At 39.2% G+C, this 21,707-nt stretch overlaps 1 protein-coding gene across 2 annotated transcripts in view; it reads right to left on the reverse strand.

Moving 5' to 3' along the window:
* Nucleotides 1–6,338, reverse strand: part of olfm3a (olfactomedin 3a) — a 41,960-nt gene extending 35,622 nt beyond the window's left edge. The window contains exons 1-2 of one of the 2 annotated variants that reach the window (XM_034706739.1): nucleotides 6,196–6,338; nucleotides 4,818–5,054 (exon numbers count right to left, since the gene is read on the reverse strand). In XM_034706739.1, the coding sequence (XP_034562630.1) occupies nucleotides 4,818–4,937 (120 nt within the window). In that variant the 5' untranslated portion in view covers nucleotides 4,938–5,054; nucleotides 6,196–6,338. Of the gene's footprint in view, nucleotides 1–4,817; nucleotides 5,055–6,195 lie in introns of those variants that run through there. The other variant, XM_034706740.1, reaches the window with a different exon arrangement.
* Nucleotides 6,339–21,707: the final 15,369 nt, after the last annotated feature.

The following is a 21,707-nucleotide window of genomic DNA, read 5'->3' on the forward strand; positions in this document are numbered from 1 at the left end:
GTGTTTTCTCTGATTAATGATCAACAGGAGGTCGTATCAGTGAAAGGATGGAACATTTTCTCTGCAGGATTAACCCCTCCTCCACAGCTGTGATTAGCTTTTTCATGTCTGATCAAAACTTTGATCAGCACTTGATCAAAACCTGAGTCATTACAAAAGATGCTGGAAGCAGAAAATAGGAGAAACTGGCTTTTACATCACAAGTGGATCAGATTTGAGTATGTGCCTGCATGTGGGTGTGTATGCTCACCTACCACCTACTCCCACAGACGCCTACTCACAGTGACACAACACAGAGGACGAGTGCCTACACGCAGCTCCATCCCACTCGTGTTTACACTGAACTCCTGAGAGGAACTGCTCATAAACATTCACATTATTTACAGTAAATCAAGTTTTGTTCCACGCACCTATGCACATCATTTGTTGTTCATCCAACAGCAAACAAAAGGGAATGAAAGTTTGTGTAATCATAGAAAAGAAAACAGTTTGCTGACCACATTACCCCAGAGAGCAACGTGGCAGCATGCAGAACAGAAGACATGTCTTTTTCAGTAATTGGCTGCTTTAGCAGAGCTGAAACAATTAATGAAAACTCTTGGTGTTTTCAAACTAAGACCTGTTTTGATATCATTTAGAGTCGAAATGACTAAAAAGTATTGCTTCAGTCAGCAGCTGTAAAAAAACAGGCTGTACATGCTGCAACTTAATCTTTATGGGCCAGTCTCAGAGCCCATTGGCCATTGTCTGATGAGGAAGTTTGCCTCTGGGAATGATGGACAACTTTTTTGTATTCCTGGTGTTGTCAGCATCCAGTGCTTCCTGTTTCATGTGCAGAACTGTTTACAGTTTAATTAGCTATTTTCAAAATTTGAAATTAATTTTATCAGCTTTTTGCTTTATTTGATAGAACAGCTTGAGGGGGACAGGAAATGTTGTGGATGAGAGAGGGGATTGACATGCAACAAATACTGTTGGGATCAGGAATTGATTATATGACCAGTGCGACAAGGACTGTAGCCTCTATGCCTCCTCGACCAACCAACCCCCCCATTCAGCAACTTCAGAAGTGGCCAGATCAAAAGTGAAGTCAAATGTTCCCCTCCAGATATGTCTGCAAAGCCATCTCTTGATGCATTCCAGCAAGTCAGGAAATCTAAACACTGATTGTCTTTAGTGGCACAGAATCAAGTTGATGTGTGTCTCAGTTTAAATGTTCGATCCAAACAGATTGTTCGTTGCCCTGGCATGCAGATATCTGTTTGAAGAAATAAATAAATAATTGTCAGATTACTGCAAATGGAAGCCAGGATGTCATTTTGGTGGATTGTGTTCCTGCCTTTGCTATCCATACAGGCTGATACCAAAGCCTGCTGATACCTGATTGGCCAGTAAATTGTGATTTTTTGTGAGAAAATGTACCAAATCAACGTATGTCTTCTAAAAGGTATTGTTTTTGTCACTGTTGTCACTCAGATTGTTATTTCAAGTGCCATTCAAGTCCCTGCACTGCTCATAAAATATCAAATCCTGACTGTTAGTGGCTTATTGTATTTAAATATAGCCTGAATGAACCACTCATGAGGAGATACAGGAAGAAACCAGATAAGTGCAGCCTGTTTTACATTAAAAGATCATAAATTAGATTAAAATTGATAGACAAGTCTGATAAAAGTAAAATATACCCTACATAAAAGCACTGTGATTCCATCAAAAATCTTTAAATGGCCTTTAGCCATTAGCTGGGATGTCTAAAAGAGATCCTATATGTCTGCACTGAGTTTAAAGTGAACAATTGAATTGTGGCAGTGCTTTGACGTCAGACTCCTCAAGTCTATTAACTCTCCCCTCCTCCTCTGATCAATACATCCTCCAGGTGCAGGATATAATGTGTAATCATAAAACACAGATTCCAGTCATCATTCTGACCATGATGAGAGGAACACAGTGCCGTTGGCAGCCGCCGTGTAATTACCCGGCTGGCACAGACCATAAGGGAAAACTACACTATGCAAATATTTCATTTTCTCACAAAGACTCCTTAGGGATCTGTTGTGTACTCTGCAGAGGTAATATCTGTCCAACCGGATAATTTGACGCTACAACAAAGAGAAATCCATTTTATTATCCCAGGCTTAGGCTTAGGCCTGTTTATCCAGAACAGATCTGGGTTAAATTAAAGTTACTTAACTGAACCGATGAGGGAAAAAACACATGCACTTAGAGGCTGTCACCTCTAACTCAAATGAACAGCTCTTTATGTCCAAGGTCTGACAGCCTGTAACTGACGGCTTCATTATTTCCAGTTTAGTGTAAGAGCACAAAAGGTTTCCTTTTTCAGATAATTTTAAACACTGAAGGACTTCAGGGCAGCTATTTGCATGCTGCTCTTGCTCCAGCTACATCTCATATTCCTGAATGGCACTGCTTTCATCACAAACAGATGAAGCTTAGCTGAGTGGTAGCCATCAGAGGAAACACAGCAGAAACATAATTCAAAAATGTAAAGAGAAAGAACAGAGTATATCAGAGGTTGCTGTTCAAGCAACAATGAAATCTGTAGAGCACTGACACAGCTGTTATGATTCTTTTCATGGTTGGTTGATTTATCTGCTAGTTTTTCCCAGAAGTTCTTCACTGATAAGAAAATAAAAATAACAAAACAGACAATTCCTTTTCCATTTAAACACCAGCAGACATTTAAATCACAGGGAACAGAAGCAGCTGTACAGTAACTCTGTGACATTCCTACTTGACAAATGAAAGAAAGGATGAACCTAATACTAGATATGTAATGATATACACTTCATTCATGATACAGTACTAGTCACAATACTGGGTTTACGGTATTATTTTTCAAGGGTGTAAACTGTGTCCTTTCAAAGTAAAATCACATATGTCATCAAAATAGGAATAAGAATAACCTAGCAGAGGGCTGTAAAAAGGCAATAAGCATCACAATTAACAGTCTTATGACAATCTTTTTTCTAAAGCTTGAAAATAAACTACCCAAAAAGGTACTTCTGCTGGATGGTAAAGTTAGGACAGTAAACGAAATAGTACAGTAAATGTGTTTGCGCCACCTAAAGAATTTCTATCATTGTCCCAACCATGTTTGTTATGTCTCTCTCTCTGTTACCTGCAGTGGTGAAGAGATACCTAGATACCACTAGTTTATTGATAGCAGATGTTAATCTTATAAGAACAGAAATTTTTTTTTTAATGATGGTCAAATGTCCTGTGTCAGGCTGCCCAGGTATCGTGTATGTGTGGGAAACACTGGCAGTGCATCCTAAACTGCAAAATCTACACCTGCTGCTGTCACGTCTGTATGCCTCTCTTCAGCTCAAGTCCAAACAGACGCCCAACAAGAGAAGTCAAAGGCAGATAGCGCCCTCTGATGTTAAAAAAAGGGAGTCAATCATTTTTCATCTCACTGATTTGAATAATCCCTTATGTGTATCTATTTTTTAGTGACTCATGAAGTACTGATGAATCCCCACTGAGCACCATAAATCAATTTTATGTTGATAAATGAATACATTTAACAACCTAGTTATCTGAAGACCTCAACAAGTTTAAAGATATCCATTGGATGAACAAAGTTCCATCTTTTAATGGGTCTGAATTTTCTGATAAATGCACACAAAATGCTGGAAAAGATTCACTGCAGAGCCTGTGAGGGAAAGTTTCAGCACCACAATGTGGACAGCTCCTCAGCCTCACCAGCAGAGGACCCCGAGCCTCACATTGATTTCTCCATTAATCATAAAGAGACTCACAGACAGAGTTGTCAGATTTAGTCATGCTTAGTCCATTTCTCCTTCAGTCCTAAACTACAAATCACTACTCCGTCTATTTCCTCAAATATGCCTCAGGTGAAACAGCACGGAGACAGACCAGCAGAAACAGGAGATTAGATCAAGACAAAGGAGACATGTTCCTATGAGGGGAGGGGGGGTAATGTCTCTGACTCTCTGACAGAACATAACAATGCTTCTGCTGAGGTAAACAGACACAAATGGAAGGATCTCTGAGTCTGAAGCATCGCAATGTATTAAGCAGAATTCAATCAATATCCCGCGCTGCTTCTGTCGCTTAATGCAGACCCTCACAATTTCATTATAACGCACTCAGCTCACAAACAGAAAGAGGATTCCACAAGTGGGTAACATGTAGGGATGAGATCTTGGTGGATGCAGTGGACTCTGATTCAGGAAGATTAGATAAACGCTCTGCTTTTTTGTATGACTGCTAGTTTTTCTTTGTCATAAATTGCAGGACAAACTGAATCAAAAATTCGGAAGTGAAATGTTTTCTGGCTTGTGGAATACGTTTCGGATAAAATATCACTCAGACACATCGACAGATAAGCTGGATCTGCTTGTAAATTCCTCATACTGACAAATAAGATTGACCTTTTTAAAACTTTTATCAAAGATTTATACTTTTTGTAATTGTATCCTTTCGTAAGAAAAGGGCTGATAACTAGTTTCCAATAATCACGATGCCAATATGTCTGTTGGTGCATTTAACATACAGCGAAGTCTAAAGCTTTTATTTAATTTTTTATTTGTATTTTTTTCAAACAAGGTTTATCTCAGTGATGTTAATACAGTGACATTAAATGGACAGACTTTTGAGTGAAGTTTGGCATGACAGCCTCCGTGACAGGTGACTGGCACGTTTGTAAATGGAGAAAAAAGTACTTGCAATATGTATAAAACACAGCGACTGATCAATAACTAAAGCAGCCCTCTGATTTGAAACAAGTGGTAGCGTGATATTAGAATAATGAACTATAATCCTTAACTCACCATGGAGGGGTATAATCCGAAGACAGTGAGGGAGAGGACGGGGTACAGCACACTCAACAGGACCCGCATGCTGACGGGCTCCGGGCAGTCTCTTCTCTCCGGGGTGCAGTCCTTAAACATAGATCTCCAGTTCGTGTGTCCCTCTCACCGCCTTTCTCCCGCACAGAGAGCGCTCCGACGGCGGAACAGCGACCATACGCACACCGGCATCACACCCATCCGTTCCTCGCGCTCAGACTGCAGGCAGAGCCGAAGAGAAAAAGTTTTCAGAGGAGGAAATATTCAAATATCTGAGGAGCAGCAGACTGCAGGGGAGGCGCAACAAGGACGTGACATCACATCTATCTACTGCATCCATCTACCTGGTTAATGCTGACGCTGTCAGGTTATCAGGATGAAGATTACCTTCAGACTCACCTTCAGACTGTCGTCTAGTAGCAAACAGGAAAATAACCTTTGTTCCTGTTGATTTCACTGCTAACACTGTGCTCTCAAGATTTTGACAAAAAAAACAGACTTTGTTTGGTTTTACATCAATAAATGATAATGACAATACAGAATATGGACTTTATGGGGAGGAACTATTGTGCAAAACTAATGTTAGTCCCTCTGACTTTGAGAAACTCCAGAGGTGACCCCTATACAAACTTCAACATGCCCACACATTTTTATGTTGCTCTGTGCATTCTCCTGACTCAGATCCAGATGTTCTCTGTGGATTCAAACAAGCTCTGCATCCTGATTTAAATGTTAAAATCTTATAACTTTGCTCAAGGGCTTTTGGAACTCCCTTAACTCAGTATTATTTGGGCAATATTGGAACTAAACAGCCAACAACAAAGTCTTAACTTTGTTTGTAATGGTGCTGGAATCAAGATGCAAGTAACTATCCTAAGAACGTATCATGTAGTCCTAAATGGGTTCTCTAACCTCTAAACCTTCCCCTTTTTCAGTCTCTGTAGAATAAACATCTAGAGCTCTCAATGTGGACATGGTGGAACAATATTTTACTCAACTGTACCCATGGTCCTTCAGATCCCTCTTAAAATTTTCCTAAACAATATCTGAAAATCACAGAAAAACAGTCCGTGTCCAAAATGTATATGAAAACATTTCAGAAAGGCTACACAATAAACATGGTCCAGGGGTTAAATTCAGGGACTGAATTAGCTGAGGTGACAGCTAGCAGCTCCAACCTGTCCCTCAAAGAGGCCACGCCTCTAGGTAAGCATAGCTTTAAGCCTTAAAATTCCTGTGAGGAGTTTTGAGATGATATGAAACTGTCATGTTTGGTAACAAGGGAGCAGGACCCATGAGCAGAGTTGAAGATTTAATAAACAAAAGACCAGAAAAGCAAAAAGGTACAAGAAAAACCTACTTTCCAGGACAGCAGACTCCAAAAAGGTCTGACTGAAAACATGAGGAAACCACAGGGAACACAAGAAGGTATTAAAAGGAACACTTGGAGCGAGAGGACACAGGGAAACACAATTGAGACAACACAATGATCAAATAGAAAATGGAGGAAACACAGAGACTAAATACACACAAGATAATTAGACTCAGGTGTGACACAAGACACAGGTGGAATTAATCAGAGTAATCACAGTGGAGGGGAAACACACGAGGGCAGGAAGTATACTTAATCCAGATACACAGAGATTAAGAATTACAAAATAAAACAGGAAACACAATAGACTTGACCAAGTAACATTACTTGTATACAGACAGGGAAAAAATAAGAAATAAAACACAAGGTAAGTCAATAAAATAAAACATAAATTCAAAGACAGATTACAATACAAAGAAAATACAAATTTAAAACAAAAGCAATTAATGACACAGGTGTTGGTGCTAGGTTTCATATTGTATAACATCTAGTGTTGCTTGACAAATTTTCTGTGTATGATTCAAGCACACCTGAAGGGTATGCTAGCACAGGAAAAAGCCTACATGATGTTAAAGTGGCTGTGCATCATCCAAACAGGCTTAGTATCATGTTCTTTGCTTCACAAACCCTACATCCTGGTTTTATTTTTTCATTTATTTTTTCATTTTTTTATTCAGTGCAGTCAAAATACACATAACAAGACCAACAGTGAAAACACATTGTAAAATAACCTCACATGAAACAGGAGGGAAAACAATTTCACAGCTACAAAAACAATGACTGATGAAGTCGAGATGAAAAATACTTTTTGCAAGGATGTGCAGTGAACTGACCGTTTTGTTTGCCCTGTTCTGCACTCAGCATGGATAACATCCATATTTACATGACAGAATGGTTTTGCAGGTTCAGCTACTCTAAATGTAATTTGAAGTTAGAAAATATCACTGTTTTTAACAGCCTCATATGAATAAACACATCCAAATTGCATACTAAACTTACTTATGCAAAGATTTAAACTCTTTCAAATTGTTTGTTCTGAAAATAAATTCAAAATAACTGATTTATGAATCTCTTTAGGAATATCTCAGCACTCAAGAATATAAAAATATCAGCTTCTATATGCCTTGTGCATTGCCCCTCTGCTCTGCCTGCTGCACTTGTGTCCATTGGGACTTGAAGCTGAATTTTTTACACTTACTTTGTGCTCTCCTCTCTAAATCCTTGCTTTTGTTGTTCAAACTCTCAGATGTGTGTTGCCTTGGACAAAAATGTCTGCTGAATGAAATGGTCACATTGCAATTTCCTCCACAATAACTCTCCTCCTCTTCACCCTCCCTCTGAGACATTCCTTGCATTATGTAGTATGTGTTGTTTGTTTTTTTTACTTTCTCCGTACGAGGAACGAGTCTCCTCCCATTTTCTTCAGAAGCAAAGGGAAGCAATCACGCTGTTTGGGTTGTTTATGACTCTCATTCAGATCTGGAGCTGAGAGGTTTTATCGACAAGGTTAACTGATCGGTCCTGCGCACATCTAAGCTTACCCTCTTTTAGTTTCATGAATATCTCTCGCCTCAGGTATTCATGAGTCCATTCACCAGCGGAGCAGCGGAGGGGAGCTGAGATGCCAGAGCAGGTAGTGTGACGGTGCTGCCTCCAGAGAAGCATCTCTACAGAGAGCTACAGTCAGCTGAAGTCTTCATAATGTGGCCATCAGATGTGTGACACTGTGCCCGGAGGAATCTGTTTGTGGTCATGAGGAAGAATACCTCAACTCAGAGTACATCCTCCTCTCTATCCTTTGTTTCAATGTTTTTCCTTCTTCCTGTGGTTATATTAACATGAGCTTATTTTGGTTTTTGGGTCATTTAATTTTGCCTTATCAAAACATGCAAAAAGACATGATGCAGGCCCTGCAGGATTTCACAGGCTTTTTCTATGACTGTTGCAGCCCGAAGAGTAGTAAGAGTAGTAAGTCTTAAACTTCTGATGTTTACGAAATATATTGTATCTAAACTTAAAGGAATCAATATTCTGCAATGCCTGTGGGGATTAAAAGCTGCATGTTAAAATTTGTAGAGAAGTTGTGTTGTTGCTTTAAATTACATGGCCAGGACAAAGGTGAAGGGATTGATTTAATTTGCTTGAATATGCTGAATCACTACCGAATGAATATTGTATTTTTGTTCAGCAGCATATTTTTCTCAGTCTGCTCTGAAGCTCCTCATATTCAGCGACACGTCTCTGAAAATGCAGGGCGCTCTCAGTGAAAGGTCAGTGAGGCTTTGTGGTTGTTGTTTTTTTCTCCATTTCATGGATCCTCATGAGGACACTCTGCTCATGGTCTCAAGAGTCACTTCATGAACATACAGATTAAAGTAATGGACCAAAGGAAGAGTGCTGATTTGGCCAGGAGGATCATTGAAGAGGTCATCTTGGCTTGGAAAGTCTGAGAACGTATCATCCAAATACTTATTAAGTTTATTGAAGTGATTTTATCTTGGGCTTATTCTTAATATTTATGTGTCTTGTTTATTCCTCTGGGGTTGATATATTTCAATTTCAGCAACAATGTGATGTCATTTCCATTTAAAGAAAAACAGCCAACATAAACTAAGAGCAGCTATGAGAGAAATGGTGGTAAACCCCAAACCAGCAGAGATGCGACCTGCACCATTGGTGGAGCAAGGAGTTCATGTCTTTAGTTGAAGCCTGAATCATTCTGGTTATTAATCAAGCTATAACTCCTGTCATCCTTTGTCAGTCTGACTGAACCAGCTAATAATGAAGAACAGTTTAGATTTTTTATTTTTTATTTTAAGTTATGTTTTTGGGCATTTTTGCCTTTAATGACAGGACAGCTGAAGAGAGACATGAAATGTGGGGAGTGGAGATTTGGGGAAGACATGCAGCAAATGGTCAACTGGCCAGGAGTCGAACCGGTGACCTCTGCGACGAGGACTGTAGCCTCTAAAAGTGAGGCGCTTAGACCACTAGGCCACCAATGCCCCAATATTTTAGTTTTTAATGGTAAAGTATTCTCATCTGTTGGTGAGCAAGTATGATATCTAGATAATTATCTTGTGGGCTGATGAACATTTATTCTTGTTAGGAAATGCTTTAAAACATCAGCTGTCATCCACAGAAAGTGGATTGTGTCATTTGTTTCCGGCTGGTGAAAGGGCTTATAGTAGAGAGTTGGCCAAATGTCCGTAAATAAATGATAGCTTGCTAGCCTTAGCTGCAGTTACCTTGCGCACTTTGTCAGTTCAGCTGAGCTTTTGGCACAGCTGTATCAGTGAGGAGAGAGTGTTATCAGCAGCATGTGGGTGCTCAGAGGGCAACTGCTGCATACTTTTCAGAGCGTTCAGAGTTTTTGTTCAGTGTTTGTATTTAGCGTTTCTGAACATCTCACGGTGTGGACCCACAGCACACAATGAGGCACGGCTGAAAAAGTGCTCCTATTCATCTTGTTTTGCTGCTGTTTGCTACCCTGCTCAGTGCTTTCTGGGATACCAAGTGACATGAGCAGAGCTGGTGGCTTCGCTTTGTAACAGCTATTCTCCTTCTTTATGTCAAAGTCAGCCACACAAAGAGAGCAGTGATATACTCTTAAATAAATAAACCTTGTGGGGAAGACACCTAAAATCAAGACAGTAAATGAAACAGAGGAGGAGGGCTGTGCAGCTGTATTGGTTGCTTGTCAATGGGCACGTCACCTGTGCTGTTCAGAAAGGTGCTCTCTGCTCTAGGCAGTGATGGCTAATCATATTCTGGGTGAGGTGGGACTCTTCACCCAGGTAACTGAAACAAACAGGAAACAGATCTGTTGGGATAAATAAGGAAGATGGACAGATATAAAAAGGAAAGACTGACTGGTTGACATTTGATGTGCACTTTTTTTTCTTATATTACGTTTTTGTTTTTTTTCAATAATAGAAACTATCAAATCACAATATGTTGTATCAAAATACATCACAACCACAATATAAATCAAATCTGGGACAGAATATTGCTACACAATCCTAATGAGACAAAAGCAAAGCGTCCCAGCTCTTAAAATACATTCATCTGAAAAACAAAAAAGAAGATTAAGCTCCTGGCAATTTTCATCTGTAGCCCAAAAAACAATCACACAAGGCACAACATCTTTAAGTTACATTACATACAGTATATCAGATACAACATAAAATGGTCTTAGCATAACTGAACTGGGATTCACAATGTTAACAATCTGTTCATGGTTGTTACGTGTCCAAAAGTTAAAAAACTGCTTTCATCCACCTCAAAAACATTGCCAGTTTCCGCCCCTCCCTTTCCTTCACTGCTGCTGAAACTCTCATCCACGCCTTCATCACCTCAAGACTAGATTATTGCAATAGCATCCTCTACGGTACACCCAATACCCTCCTCAACAAATTACAATACATACAAAACTCAGCTGCATGCCTCCTCACTCACTCCTGCTCCAGAGACCACATCACCCCAGTCCTCCAGAACCTCCATTGGCTTCCTATCAGCTTCCGAATACAGTATAAGATCCTCCTCATCACCTACAAAGCCCTCCATAATCTAGCTCCCTCCTACCTCACCGACCTTCTGCAGCCATACAATCCCTCTGCAACCTCCATTCCATCAATGCCGACCTTCTCACCCCTCTCACCAAACCCAAGCAGCGAACCTGGTGGGACAGGGGTTTCTCTGTCGCTGCCCCCACCCTCTGTAGCTTCTCTCCCTCACTCACCAACTTCAAATCCGGACTCAAAACCAACCTTTTTAGAAAGGCTTTTAACCTATAATTGATTGATTTTTGTTTTGTTTTGTTGCTTTGCTTTCCTTTGCTTTTTTTGCACTGTTTCCCTTTGCTTTTCTATTGTATAATTTATTTTCTTGTAAAGAGAAACTTTTAAAGCGCTTTCATAAATAAAATGTATTATTATTATTATTATTATTATTATTATTATTATTATTATTATTATTATTACTACTAACAATCTGTTCATGATTGTTACGTGTCCAAAAATGACCAAATGTGCGTCACTCATCAGCAAGTTTAATTTAAGTGGATGTTGCTGATTTATAATCTGCACTTCGACAGCTTTATTTGAAAGACTAACCTGAGCTTTTCTAATCCTTATAACCAGATTAACAGTGAAGCCCTGCTGAAGACAGAATGACGCCAAAGTTATACTGAGATCATTATTTCTAGAGCATAGGGCCACCAAGCTAGCTGTTGCATTAATGAGCATACATGAACAGTACATGTGAAAAGGCAGGCAGGTACAGAGTTATCATTAAAACAGTCCTTTGAGAGCTGCAGACACCAACAATTTATTTGTTGTGTCAGAGCATTTCATTTGTGGGGTTCTTTTCAGATGTGAAAATAATTTCCACAAGAAAACAAAAAGTGACTTTGAAAAAGATTGCCAACCTTCGTCTTCAAGATTTTCTTTTGTTGGAAAACGCAAAGTTTTCTTTCTTTTAATATGACTTGTCACTCAAAACTTTAAAAAATATAAAGTTTAGTTTTTGTACCAAACAGGATTCAACCCTGCAGATGAGAGGAGCTGAGGAGAGCAGATAAATATTCTCCTCACTTCTAACCTGTGTCTAAGAGGAGAGTTAGGGGGCTAACTGTTCTGTAGAAACTTTAGGTTCCACCTGGACACTCACCTTGTGTGTGCTCTCACAAACAGAGCTGGGGAGGGAATAACAGACTGAAGTGGTTCATTAACTACACTCTGTGAGGCTTCATAACTCTGGGAAACTTTCTCCATAACTGTCACATCCACTCAACCTTTACATGCAGAAGTTGGGGAAAACACTGAGAGTAAATTTTCTTATTCAGCCTCCTATTTCACCCCGCACCGATAGATCCAGGGGTGATATTTTCCATTCAGTTTGTCTGCTGTGTTTTGCGCAGTCTACTATTTTTTGGTGGCCTGCTGTGTTCAGACTGCAGCATAGTGTTCCCTCCACAGCAGAAAAACTCTCCTGTCATAGTTTAAAGCAACAGGGAATGAAACCGCTTTCAATACACCACTAAAAGCCCTGCTTACCAATGAGATCCACAGTCACAGCTGCAGCAAGAGAGGGAACTTTAACACTGACAGGGAAAGAGACATACAGTACATCCAGTTTGCATTATACAAGGGTTCATCTCAATTTACAGATTATATATAACAATATAGAATCTGTGCAATATGAACCCCAAGACTAGTTGTTTGAAATCCAAATAGTATTGACCAATCAGTTATCAGCAGGCTTTGATGTCTGCAGGAAAAACAGTCTGTATGGAAAGAAGGCAGATCACAATCCACAATAATGACATCCCAGGTCCCATCTTCAGTGATCTGACAGCAATTTACTTCTATAAACATATATCTGCATGCAAGAGCAGCTAACAGTCTGTTCTAGATCAAACACTTGAGAGGTCTCAGTTTAACTAAGTGATCAAATCACATGTCCAACGTTCAGAGACTACAGGCCTTGACGTCTAAGCTTAAAATCCCATCCTCAGCCATTTGCCTTATGTCATTCTTCACTCTCTCCTCCCTGTTTCCAACTCTATCAACTGTCCCAGTCTCTAAATGAGGGCGTAAAAAGTCCCCCCATTTATTAAAGAAAGAAGAAACAACATGATAAAAAATGTACTCTGATGGTTAGTGTCTTATTCAGGTTCACACCTAAATGAAGGAAGCCAGAGTGAAGCCTCTGTGTAACTTACTTTTAACAGTGAAACTGATACTCACCACAAAGAGATGAACAGGCACTCCTCTGGGGGATGTAATGAACCAATACATTACAGTGCTGTTTTTTCCAGACATATTTTGGGGGGGGGGTGTCCTTTTCACTTTTGATCTGAACACACGGTTGCTTCTCAAGTAACTAGTTGGACTGTACACAATGCGGTTCATGGAAAAAGAAGCCTTGGCTAAAAAATCGTTGATGAAACTGCTGGCTACACTTGATATACAGATATGCAGATGGCGTGTCCTGGCTGGATGAGCTGCACCTGGACACCTGCTTACAAAAGACCTCCTGACCCCCTGATTCACTCTCACTGACTCTCTGATGCTGGCTCTGGCATGGACTGTAAATCTCCTGACATCACTGATGACAGTTTGTTGATTTAATTTGGGTTGTTGCCATAGACTGTATAAAATATGGATTTAGTATCCATGACGTCACCCATCTGTTTCTGAAGAGCTGTTTTGAAGCCAATCGTCGGCAGCAGCCATATTTCTTCTGTCAAGCCAGTGTGACATACATAAAGAGGCGGGCTTTGAGCCTCCTAGCCAACAGCTACAGTGTTCCCGCAGTCAGCTGTGCCTCTCATTGGAAGACTCGTAATCTCAATATCTTTGAAATTGCGTTACGTTAGAAAAAAATTCACCCCCCTCACAGTGTGTGCCGATCGAGAAATGAGCTATCCAGACTACACTCGTATTTTGTACCAGGCTGTAAACACGTTTATTTCTGCTGTAAAGATCGTCTTTTTCCCATTCATGTGTATGTGACTTCTGATACTTCCGGAGCCAGCCTGAAGCGGATCCTTGATGAACTGCAGTTTTTAGCACTTCGGCATTGGACTCATATTTTTAGACTGGAGGTTGCCGCTTGGTTGTTGCACATATACTATTCATTTGTAAGTGCCAGGTTGTGTTTGTTTCCATTTTGTTACAATCCTTGAGCTGGGTCTGACACGTCAAATAAAAAGGATAGGAGGAGAAAGGATACAGGGCCTATTCAGACATCTATTGTGGGGTGCTGATGAGGTAGACTTTAATAAAAAGAGCTGGAATATATGGTTAGTCCAAGTAATTCAAATTAAACAGACCTTTGACCAGAAGAGCCAACAGGCCTCTTTGTAGACTTTTGGTAATGGGTTGTTTTTGTTAACTGCAAGTACTGCTGGTTGTCATGTGTGACATCATTAATATAAATCTTTACTTTTCACCACACCATTTGAGGCCATTCAAAACATTCAGAAGTTTGTTCTGCAAATTAAAAGCCTCCATCTTACTGCAGCTCAGTCTTTTCCCTTTCATGGTCCCTGAAAGGAAGCCGAATCTTCCAGGATGTATTGAAGACTGCAGGTAAGGGAAGATGTGTTAGAACTGAGGTGAGTGTTTTTTGCAAAAAGGTTTTTCATTCATTAAAAAACACATGAGGCATGCAAGACGTCAGATTAAATGACCACGGGCTAAGATGTTTGCACATGTCTGTGTGTTCTCCAGATTATAAGGAGAGAGCTGCTGGTTAAAGGTTAATGCTCCACTCAGGGTGTGTGAGTGTTTAAAGCGTGTGTGTGTATTCATCTGTATTCATTCTCCCAGAGGTCGCCTAATGAGCATCCTCGCGAGTGGGATCGTGTCAGGAGGTGTCAATCACAGTCTTGGTAAACACAAGTTACCAATACTAACCAGTGCTGTCGTGCAGCAGCTTTGCTTTGGGTAGTTAAACATTTTGAGCCAGCAGAGCATGAAGAGCTTATGTTTTTTGTATTTTGTCAACTACTGAGTTTTTTCTGTTTGAGAACAAACAAAGCTGTGAGAAAACATGAGCAGCTATCTCTGCCTCATGTATCAGACACAGAGCATTCTACGATTTCTGAAAAGCTACTAATGCAGAGATGATTAACAGGATGTTTCTTTAGAATTGATTGAGTGAAAATAACATGGCTAACACACCCCTGCTGTGCAAAAATGAAGCCAAAACACTGTTGCAACGGCTGTAAGCATCTTGTGCTGATGACACATGCCAAGAACTCTTGCCCCTTCAAGGATCTAAAAACCCACATTTAAATCATTGATAAATCACCATGGCTCCCTCAGGTGGGCCCAGTCCACAGCAGAACAGATTCTTGTGTGGGTTTGAAGCAGACACTTACGGTTATGGAAAGTTAAATGCCTCTTGTGCAAGTGTTCGCTACATTTCCTCTCACTATTCTCTACTCTGATAATCCAGTGCATACAGCACTGCAGGAGCCTCATTTGTCAATAGAGCTGTCAACCATGGTGTCATACCCCCTTTTTTTAAGCATCTAATAACTCAAACTTCAGAAAAATGAACATTTGGATATGAATTGGCATGATAAGAAGTCACTAAAATGACATAAACAGTGTTTGTGAAACATTTATTTGACCTGTACTTTGATTTTATAGTTTGACTGATGTCCCATCTGTTAACACAGAGGAGGCAGGCTTTATGACTTGCATAGCAGTCAGTCAGTGGGGACAACTCTAAATATTTTGGCTTCACTTTCGGGTGGCTGTCATGTTCCATTTTTATAGGAGTGATTTAGGAACGTTCTCACCCTCATTCTTCCTTGGCAGATCGCCCAGGTACATTTACAACCACCTAAGTAAATTTGCCGATCATTTATGTATTTTCAGTTTTTTTTTTTTTATCCTATACAATCAGCCTCTAAGATCTATAAGATAGTGTCTGATCTGCACCCCTCTGTAGATGATTAGAGAGAGAGAGAGATCTACGGTCTCTCCTGGAATGCATTTATTGCAGTCTGATGTCTCAAATTAAATATGAACCTTTTATTGTTGTTGTTTTAATTGTTTTTGTGCAGCTTTCTGCTTAGTCTGTGTTCTGAATCATTGCGTCACAGATAACTAGCCTCCCCACATGAGGCTCACCTGGTGTCAGGATGGATCTACAACTGAAAGTGTTGCATATTTTACACAGTTGTGATATTGCATTGTTGCATTGGCTGGAATATGTGAAAGTAAACCTAATCAACTCACTGTCATTCATATTTTTCAGTGAATTTCAGCTATCTTCAGCTGTTTTCCACTATTTCCGCCTCTGCCTGTAAAAACTCTTCAGCCTCTTGAAAATCCTTCTCACTAAGAGTTTTTAATCTCATGAGCTCTCTTAAAGGCTATGATGCTTTGTGAGTAACTTTTATCAGTACCAGGAGTTTTACCTTTGAGAGAAATCCAAAGAAAACATCACAAGATCAAGAATTTTCTTTGATTTCATCACTAAGAGCAACTCTTTGGACGATTAAGCTTTGTGAATATGCCCCTAGAAGTGCTAGACTGTGACTCTGTCAAAGTCTATACTGTGAAAAAGTGTCAGTGTGAAAAAATATATTAGTGTGTGTGAGGGTCACACACACACACACACACACACACACACACACACACACACACACACACACACACACACACACACACACACACACACACACACACACACACACACACACACACACACACACACACACACAAATCTGTATCAAAACCACCTCATACAGGTTAAAGGCTTTACATACTGTCAGGCATTATCATGTGTTCAGTTACTCCTAATTACAGTCTCTGTAGACAATGTTTAAGTTTTTGGTTCAAAGATCTGATTTGACAAAACAATGCTTTCTACATGAAGGAACCACCTTCACCTTTTACTGCATTATGGTGTTGCTGGAGGGTTCAGACTCTCTGTATTAATATTCATTTCTCTGTGTGTTAGAGTTACCTGTTTGCTGAGTCCTTCCTCCTGGTGTGAGCAAAGGTGGGGCTGAGGGTGGAGCCTGTTTATGTGCAGAGTTTTACTGAAAAGGACTGTACCAAGTGCTCTGACAGCACAGGGGGACTCAGGATTGCTATTTAAATGACTTATAAGCTGTTTCGATTTTATTGTTTTTGTGGTTCAGTCATCATTCCCTGTTTCACTTCTTATATTTTGTGTTTTCCTAACTGCAATTCATTGTCCTAGTTTATCCAACCTGAGCCTTAAAGGAACTTACCTTCACAGTAGTTGGTCCGTCTCAATCCCCATGTCTATACCTCTGTGTCTTTGCACCAAATAATGACCATCCCTGCCTTCAGTGTTTTCCCAAGTATAACATGGTCTATGTGTTGGTTGTAATTGTTTTTTGCTTTGTCTCTTCTTGGATTTCATCAGCTTAGCACTCTCGAGATTAAGTTATAAATCAAGTAGTGACAGTGTTTTGTTTCTTACATATGCACAAGTGCTCATTTTTTATTACTTGATTTATTTCTTAGTTATTAGTTTTATGCCTCTATTAGATAGTACATCCAACGAGAGACAGGACATGTGACAGAGTTTAATAAGGATGTGAGCAGAGCAGGGAAGACATGCAGCAAAAGGTCAAGGCCAGGAGCCTAATCAGTGACTGGATGAGGACTTCAGCCTCTGCATATGGGGTATGCATTTAAACAGCTATGCCGAATTTGATTCTAATCCTCCCATCAAATTTTGAAAGTCATAGAATTGGAAAAGTGGCTTTATTTTAGGTTTGAAAACAGCTTTAGCCTCCTTTTTGAGAGGTTATGTTTTGTTTCCCACATCACTCTTTCAATTCAGTTTCCTTTTTTTAAAGATGAATCCCAAATGTAAGGCTCCACACTAAGGCTGTTGCCATATACCAACATTAATGATAACTGTCCTTTTAAAAAGGTGAAATATGATTTTCTGCTAAAATTAATCATACTGTAATAACTGTAACTAACAGATTCATAGTAGGGAGGGCTGTAGTGGTTCTTTATGCTGGCTGTCACCCACCACAAAATAGAAGGAAGATGAAGAAGAAGCAGCAGCAGCAGCAGAAGAAGAAGAAGACTTAGTAACCTGCTAAGTGTGCAGTGTGCCACGCAGAATCACATGCAGATAGACCTGTCACTCTACCCTTGCCTTGCCTTTCCCAAGTTTGACTGTTGTTTTGTTTTTAGATTTCCATAAATATCATAACAATATTGTTATCAAGAGTCAAATAGCTATGGGGCGCCGTTTGAAACGTTGTGTACACCAAAGATAAGAGAAACATTTCTCCACATTTAGCCCCAGAACATCATCGAAATGTAGTATTTTTAAAAGTCACTTTTTTTTAATCACATTTAGAGGAATATTTGTGATCTTCTTCACATTTAATTTTGTTGTGAAAAATATATTAAGTTTAATTATTGTTAAATCCAAATGCTAAATCTAAATCTAAATGTTAAATATAAATGTTAAATATAAATCTAAATGCTAAATATAAATATAAATGTTAAATATAAATGTTAAATATAAATATGAATTCTAAATATAAATGTTAAATATAAATGCTAAATCTAAATATGAATTCTAAATATAAATGTTAAATATAAATGCTAAATATCAATGCTAAATATAAATCTAAATGTTAAATCTAAATCTAAATGTTAAATATAAATATAAATGTTAAATATGATGTTTAACATTTATATTTATATTTAGCATTTATATTTAGATTCAGCATTTGGATTTAACAATGATTCAACTTAATATATTTTTCACAACACTATTAAATGTGAAGAAGATCACAAATATTCCTCCAAAAAAAGTGACTTTTAAAAATTCACTCTACATTTTCATGACGTTTTGGAGCTAAATGTGGAGAAATGTTGCTGTTATGTTCGGTGTGCACAACTTTACAAACAGCGCCCCATAAATATCTGATATTGAGACATCCCTGGAAAAACACTGGGTTTCCAGTGTCATCCAGCATTTTCACTGCCTGTGAACTCCTGTAGTATTAGAACACTGTAAAAACACACCTAACCCCCGAACCACATCCAAACATGTCAGCTGTACTAACAGAGTTGTGCGCAATTAACAATACACTGACTATGTTAATTGTTTCATCCATATCCATAACCACATCCATGCTTATTATGAAAATATTTAACATATAGCATATTGTATCATTTTATTTTGTTTTCAATTAAACAGTTGGTTTTCTATTTACATGTGCTCCTGCCTCCTTCTTCTGTCAATCAGGCTGACATTATTTTACATTTTACAAATCATCTGCATGTGTCGTTGTGTGATGTTTTAACATTCTTATTAAAAGTGTTCTGTCAGAGTACACTCCACCTCCCCTCTCTCCTCTGTTCTCTGTCTGGTTAGCATTTTGTTCCTGAATTGCCTCAGTGCCCTCCTGCTCAACTCTAAAATACCTCCTGTGTTACTGCTGTACACAGCATCCCTCCCCAGTCGTTCCCTCTGCTTTGTTATTTCTTTCTCATTCGCTTCCTTTGCTCTTTTCTGGCATTAGTTGCTCAGCAACATCAAGTGGCATTTGGTGGTACAGGAAAAATTGAGGGGATGAAACAGCACTTTGGGTGTGAGGGCTTTTTTTTTTTTTTGTCATGCTGCAGAGCTGCTGGGTCGGAAAAACACTCACAGATCTTTGACTTCTGATAACACTGTCATTTCCTGATTAAACATTTCTGCTGTTAGTAATTTGTTTTCAAAATAAATTGATATGGAGCTTATTAATGTGCAGAACGTTTTCTTAATTTTTTCTCATAATTTTCATTGTGCAAGCATGAGGGTTAGGTTATGATTATTTCTTCCTTTTTTTAGTGGTATCACAATATTCTGTTGGCTTAGCTTCCTTTTTATTTTGGGACTTAGACCTGGTAAGGTGAGAGTAAAAACCTTTGCATGTCTGTTTCTTTATACCTTCAGCTGCTGTTGATACTGATTTGAGAATGAATGTTGAGAATACGTTTCTGAAAAGCAATGACAACACAGAGCTGTTAAACCCAGTTGATGAAACACAATTAAATGAGTATGAATAATGTAATCACACAACTGAAAATATAGTCCCTCTGATTCTACAGTGGGTTAAGGTGGCACATTTCCATGGCAACAGTAGGCTTTTATACCTACTAGCTGACTAGCCTTGGAGGTCAAATTAGAATCATACAAGAAAATTCGATACATGGTTAAGTCAGAACATTATACAGCTTTTTTTTTATATATTACACTCAAATCGACATTTTCATTCACAGCAAAGTCTAAACATCAGAGTTTTCTGTTAGCATTTAGATCTGATGTATCAAATGACTGCAGAACCCAAATCAAGTCAAGTCAAGTCAAGTCAAATTTATTTATAAAGCACATTTAACAACACAGCAGAAGCTGGCCAAAGTGCTGTACAATACATAAAAAACACAATGTGAGACCAAACAAGCAATCATTCAAAAAGAGACAAACAAACGACAAGGAAAGCACAGCATTGGAAATGAGAACCTATTCAGGACTAGAGGACTCAAATGCTAAAATATAAAAGTGCGTTTTGAGGCAGGCAGCCCTGATTGAGGAGGGGAAGCTGTTCCAAAGACGCGGGGCCTTTACACTAAAAGCACGATCACCCTTCAGCTTATATTCTGCCAGGAGACCAATGTCAGAAGACCTCAGAGGCCTGGAGGTTTTGTAAAGGCTCAGGAGGTCAGTTATATATGGAGGGGCCAGACCATTCAGAGATTTAACTGCTCATATCTTTAGCATGGGAGTTTTCTCTTACAGGCTACAGTTTTAGTATACAGTCAAGTAAGCTGTAGGCTGTAGAATGTTGGTGGCACTGTTAAGGTGCAAGTGAGCACGATCATGTGGGCACTTGTGTTTTCACATTTATGAGATCATCATGTGGGTCTGAGAAGTTGGTGTTGGTCTCAGTTTCCTGTGGTGGGTAAGAAGTAAGAGTGAGAGCGCCCTCGTCACCTGCCGTCACTAGATCGGCCTCATGTTGAGGCAGTAAAATGATGTCAGGGAAACAACAGTTTGTTCAGCCCTCTGTGTCTTTAAAGGCTCAGTCTAATGTATATTAAAAAACACTGAGGAGTGAGTATGTTGCTCTGTGCTCCTGTGTGTAAAAAGCAAAATGTGAGTGTGTTGTGAGCTTGTCTATGTATGAACGTCTTTCGTATTCACCCTCTAAATAGCAAGAACTTTGTGGAGATACTGGACATGGATCTGAGACTTTGGACCAGGTTTTGATTGGTTTGTAGCACAGTCACTTTCTGCATCCTCAAGACGGCAACAGGTCATCTTACCAAAGCTCAAGACACTTTGCACTGAGTAAACGACAGGGCCAAGAATGTCACTCTGTTCCATGTAATATTATGCAAAAGGTAGTGTCTGCTTTCTTCCTGACTAATAGTTGGTCAGTTAAGGCTAAAACAACTACATGCATACTGTCAGAACAACATCATGGAGTGATACAACAATAATGCAATACTTTAATTGTGGATTAAATTAAACTTGACCTCTGAGTGCCACACTTATTCTCAGTCTTTCTTAAAACTTGGTGCAGTCTCTCATTCCCATTTTATTTTGGGTTTACAATAGCATCGTAAAAAAGCTCCACTGTCATCACACCTCTGTACTTTTATATTGATCTTGCACAATATTGATGTCGCAGTGTGTGATGGGGTAAAACCTTTGGATATGTTATGTTAACAAAAAGGAGCCTGCTGCTGAATTTTTCTCTGACCTAGCAAGCCGGTTTATTACCTGTACCGGACGATTTGTTGACCTATATTTCTGAACCTGTGCTTAATCGTCTTTGTGACTTCCAATCCTGAGTTATGTTTGTGGTTTGGTAGTGTGATAATAACCTCTTAAGTTATATAAGTTGCCCTTTTGTTTGATATAAGGTGGTCTTTAGCATAAAGTGGTATAGCATTAGTGATCATCATGTTAGCTGTAGAAAG

Source organism: Notolabrus celidotus, chromosome 17 (genome assembly GCF_009762535.1).
Source record: "Notolabrus celidotus isolate fNotCel1 chromosome 17, fNotCel1.pri, whole genome shotgun sequence".
Taxonomy (NCBI): domain Eukaryota; kingdom Metazoa; phylum Chordata; class Actinopteri; order Labriformes; family Labridae; genus Notolabrus; species Notolabrus celidotus.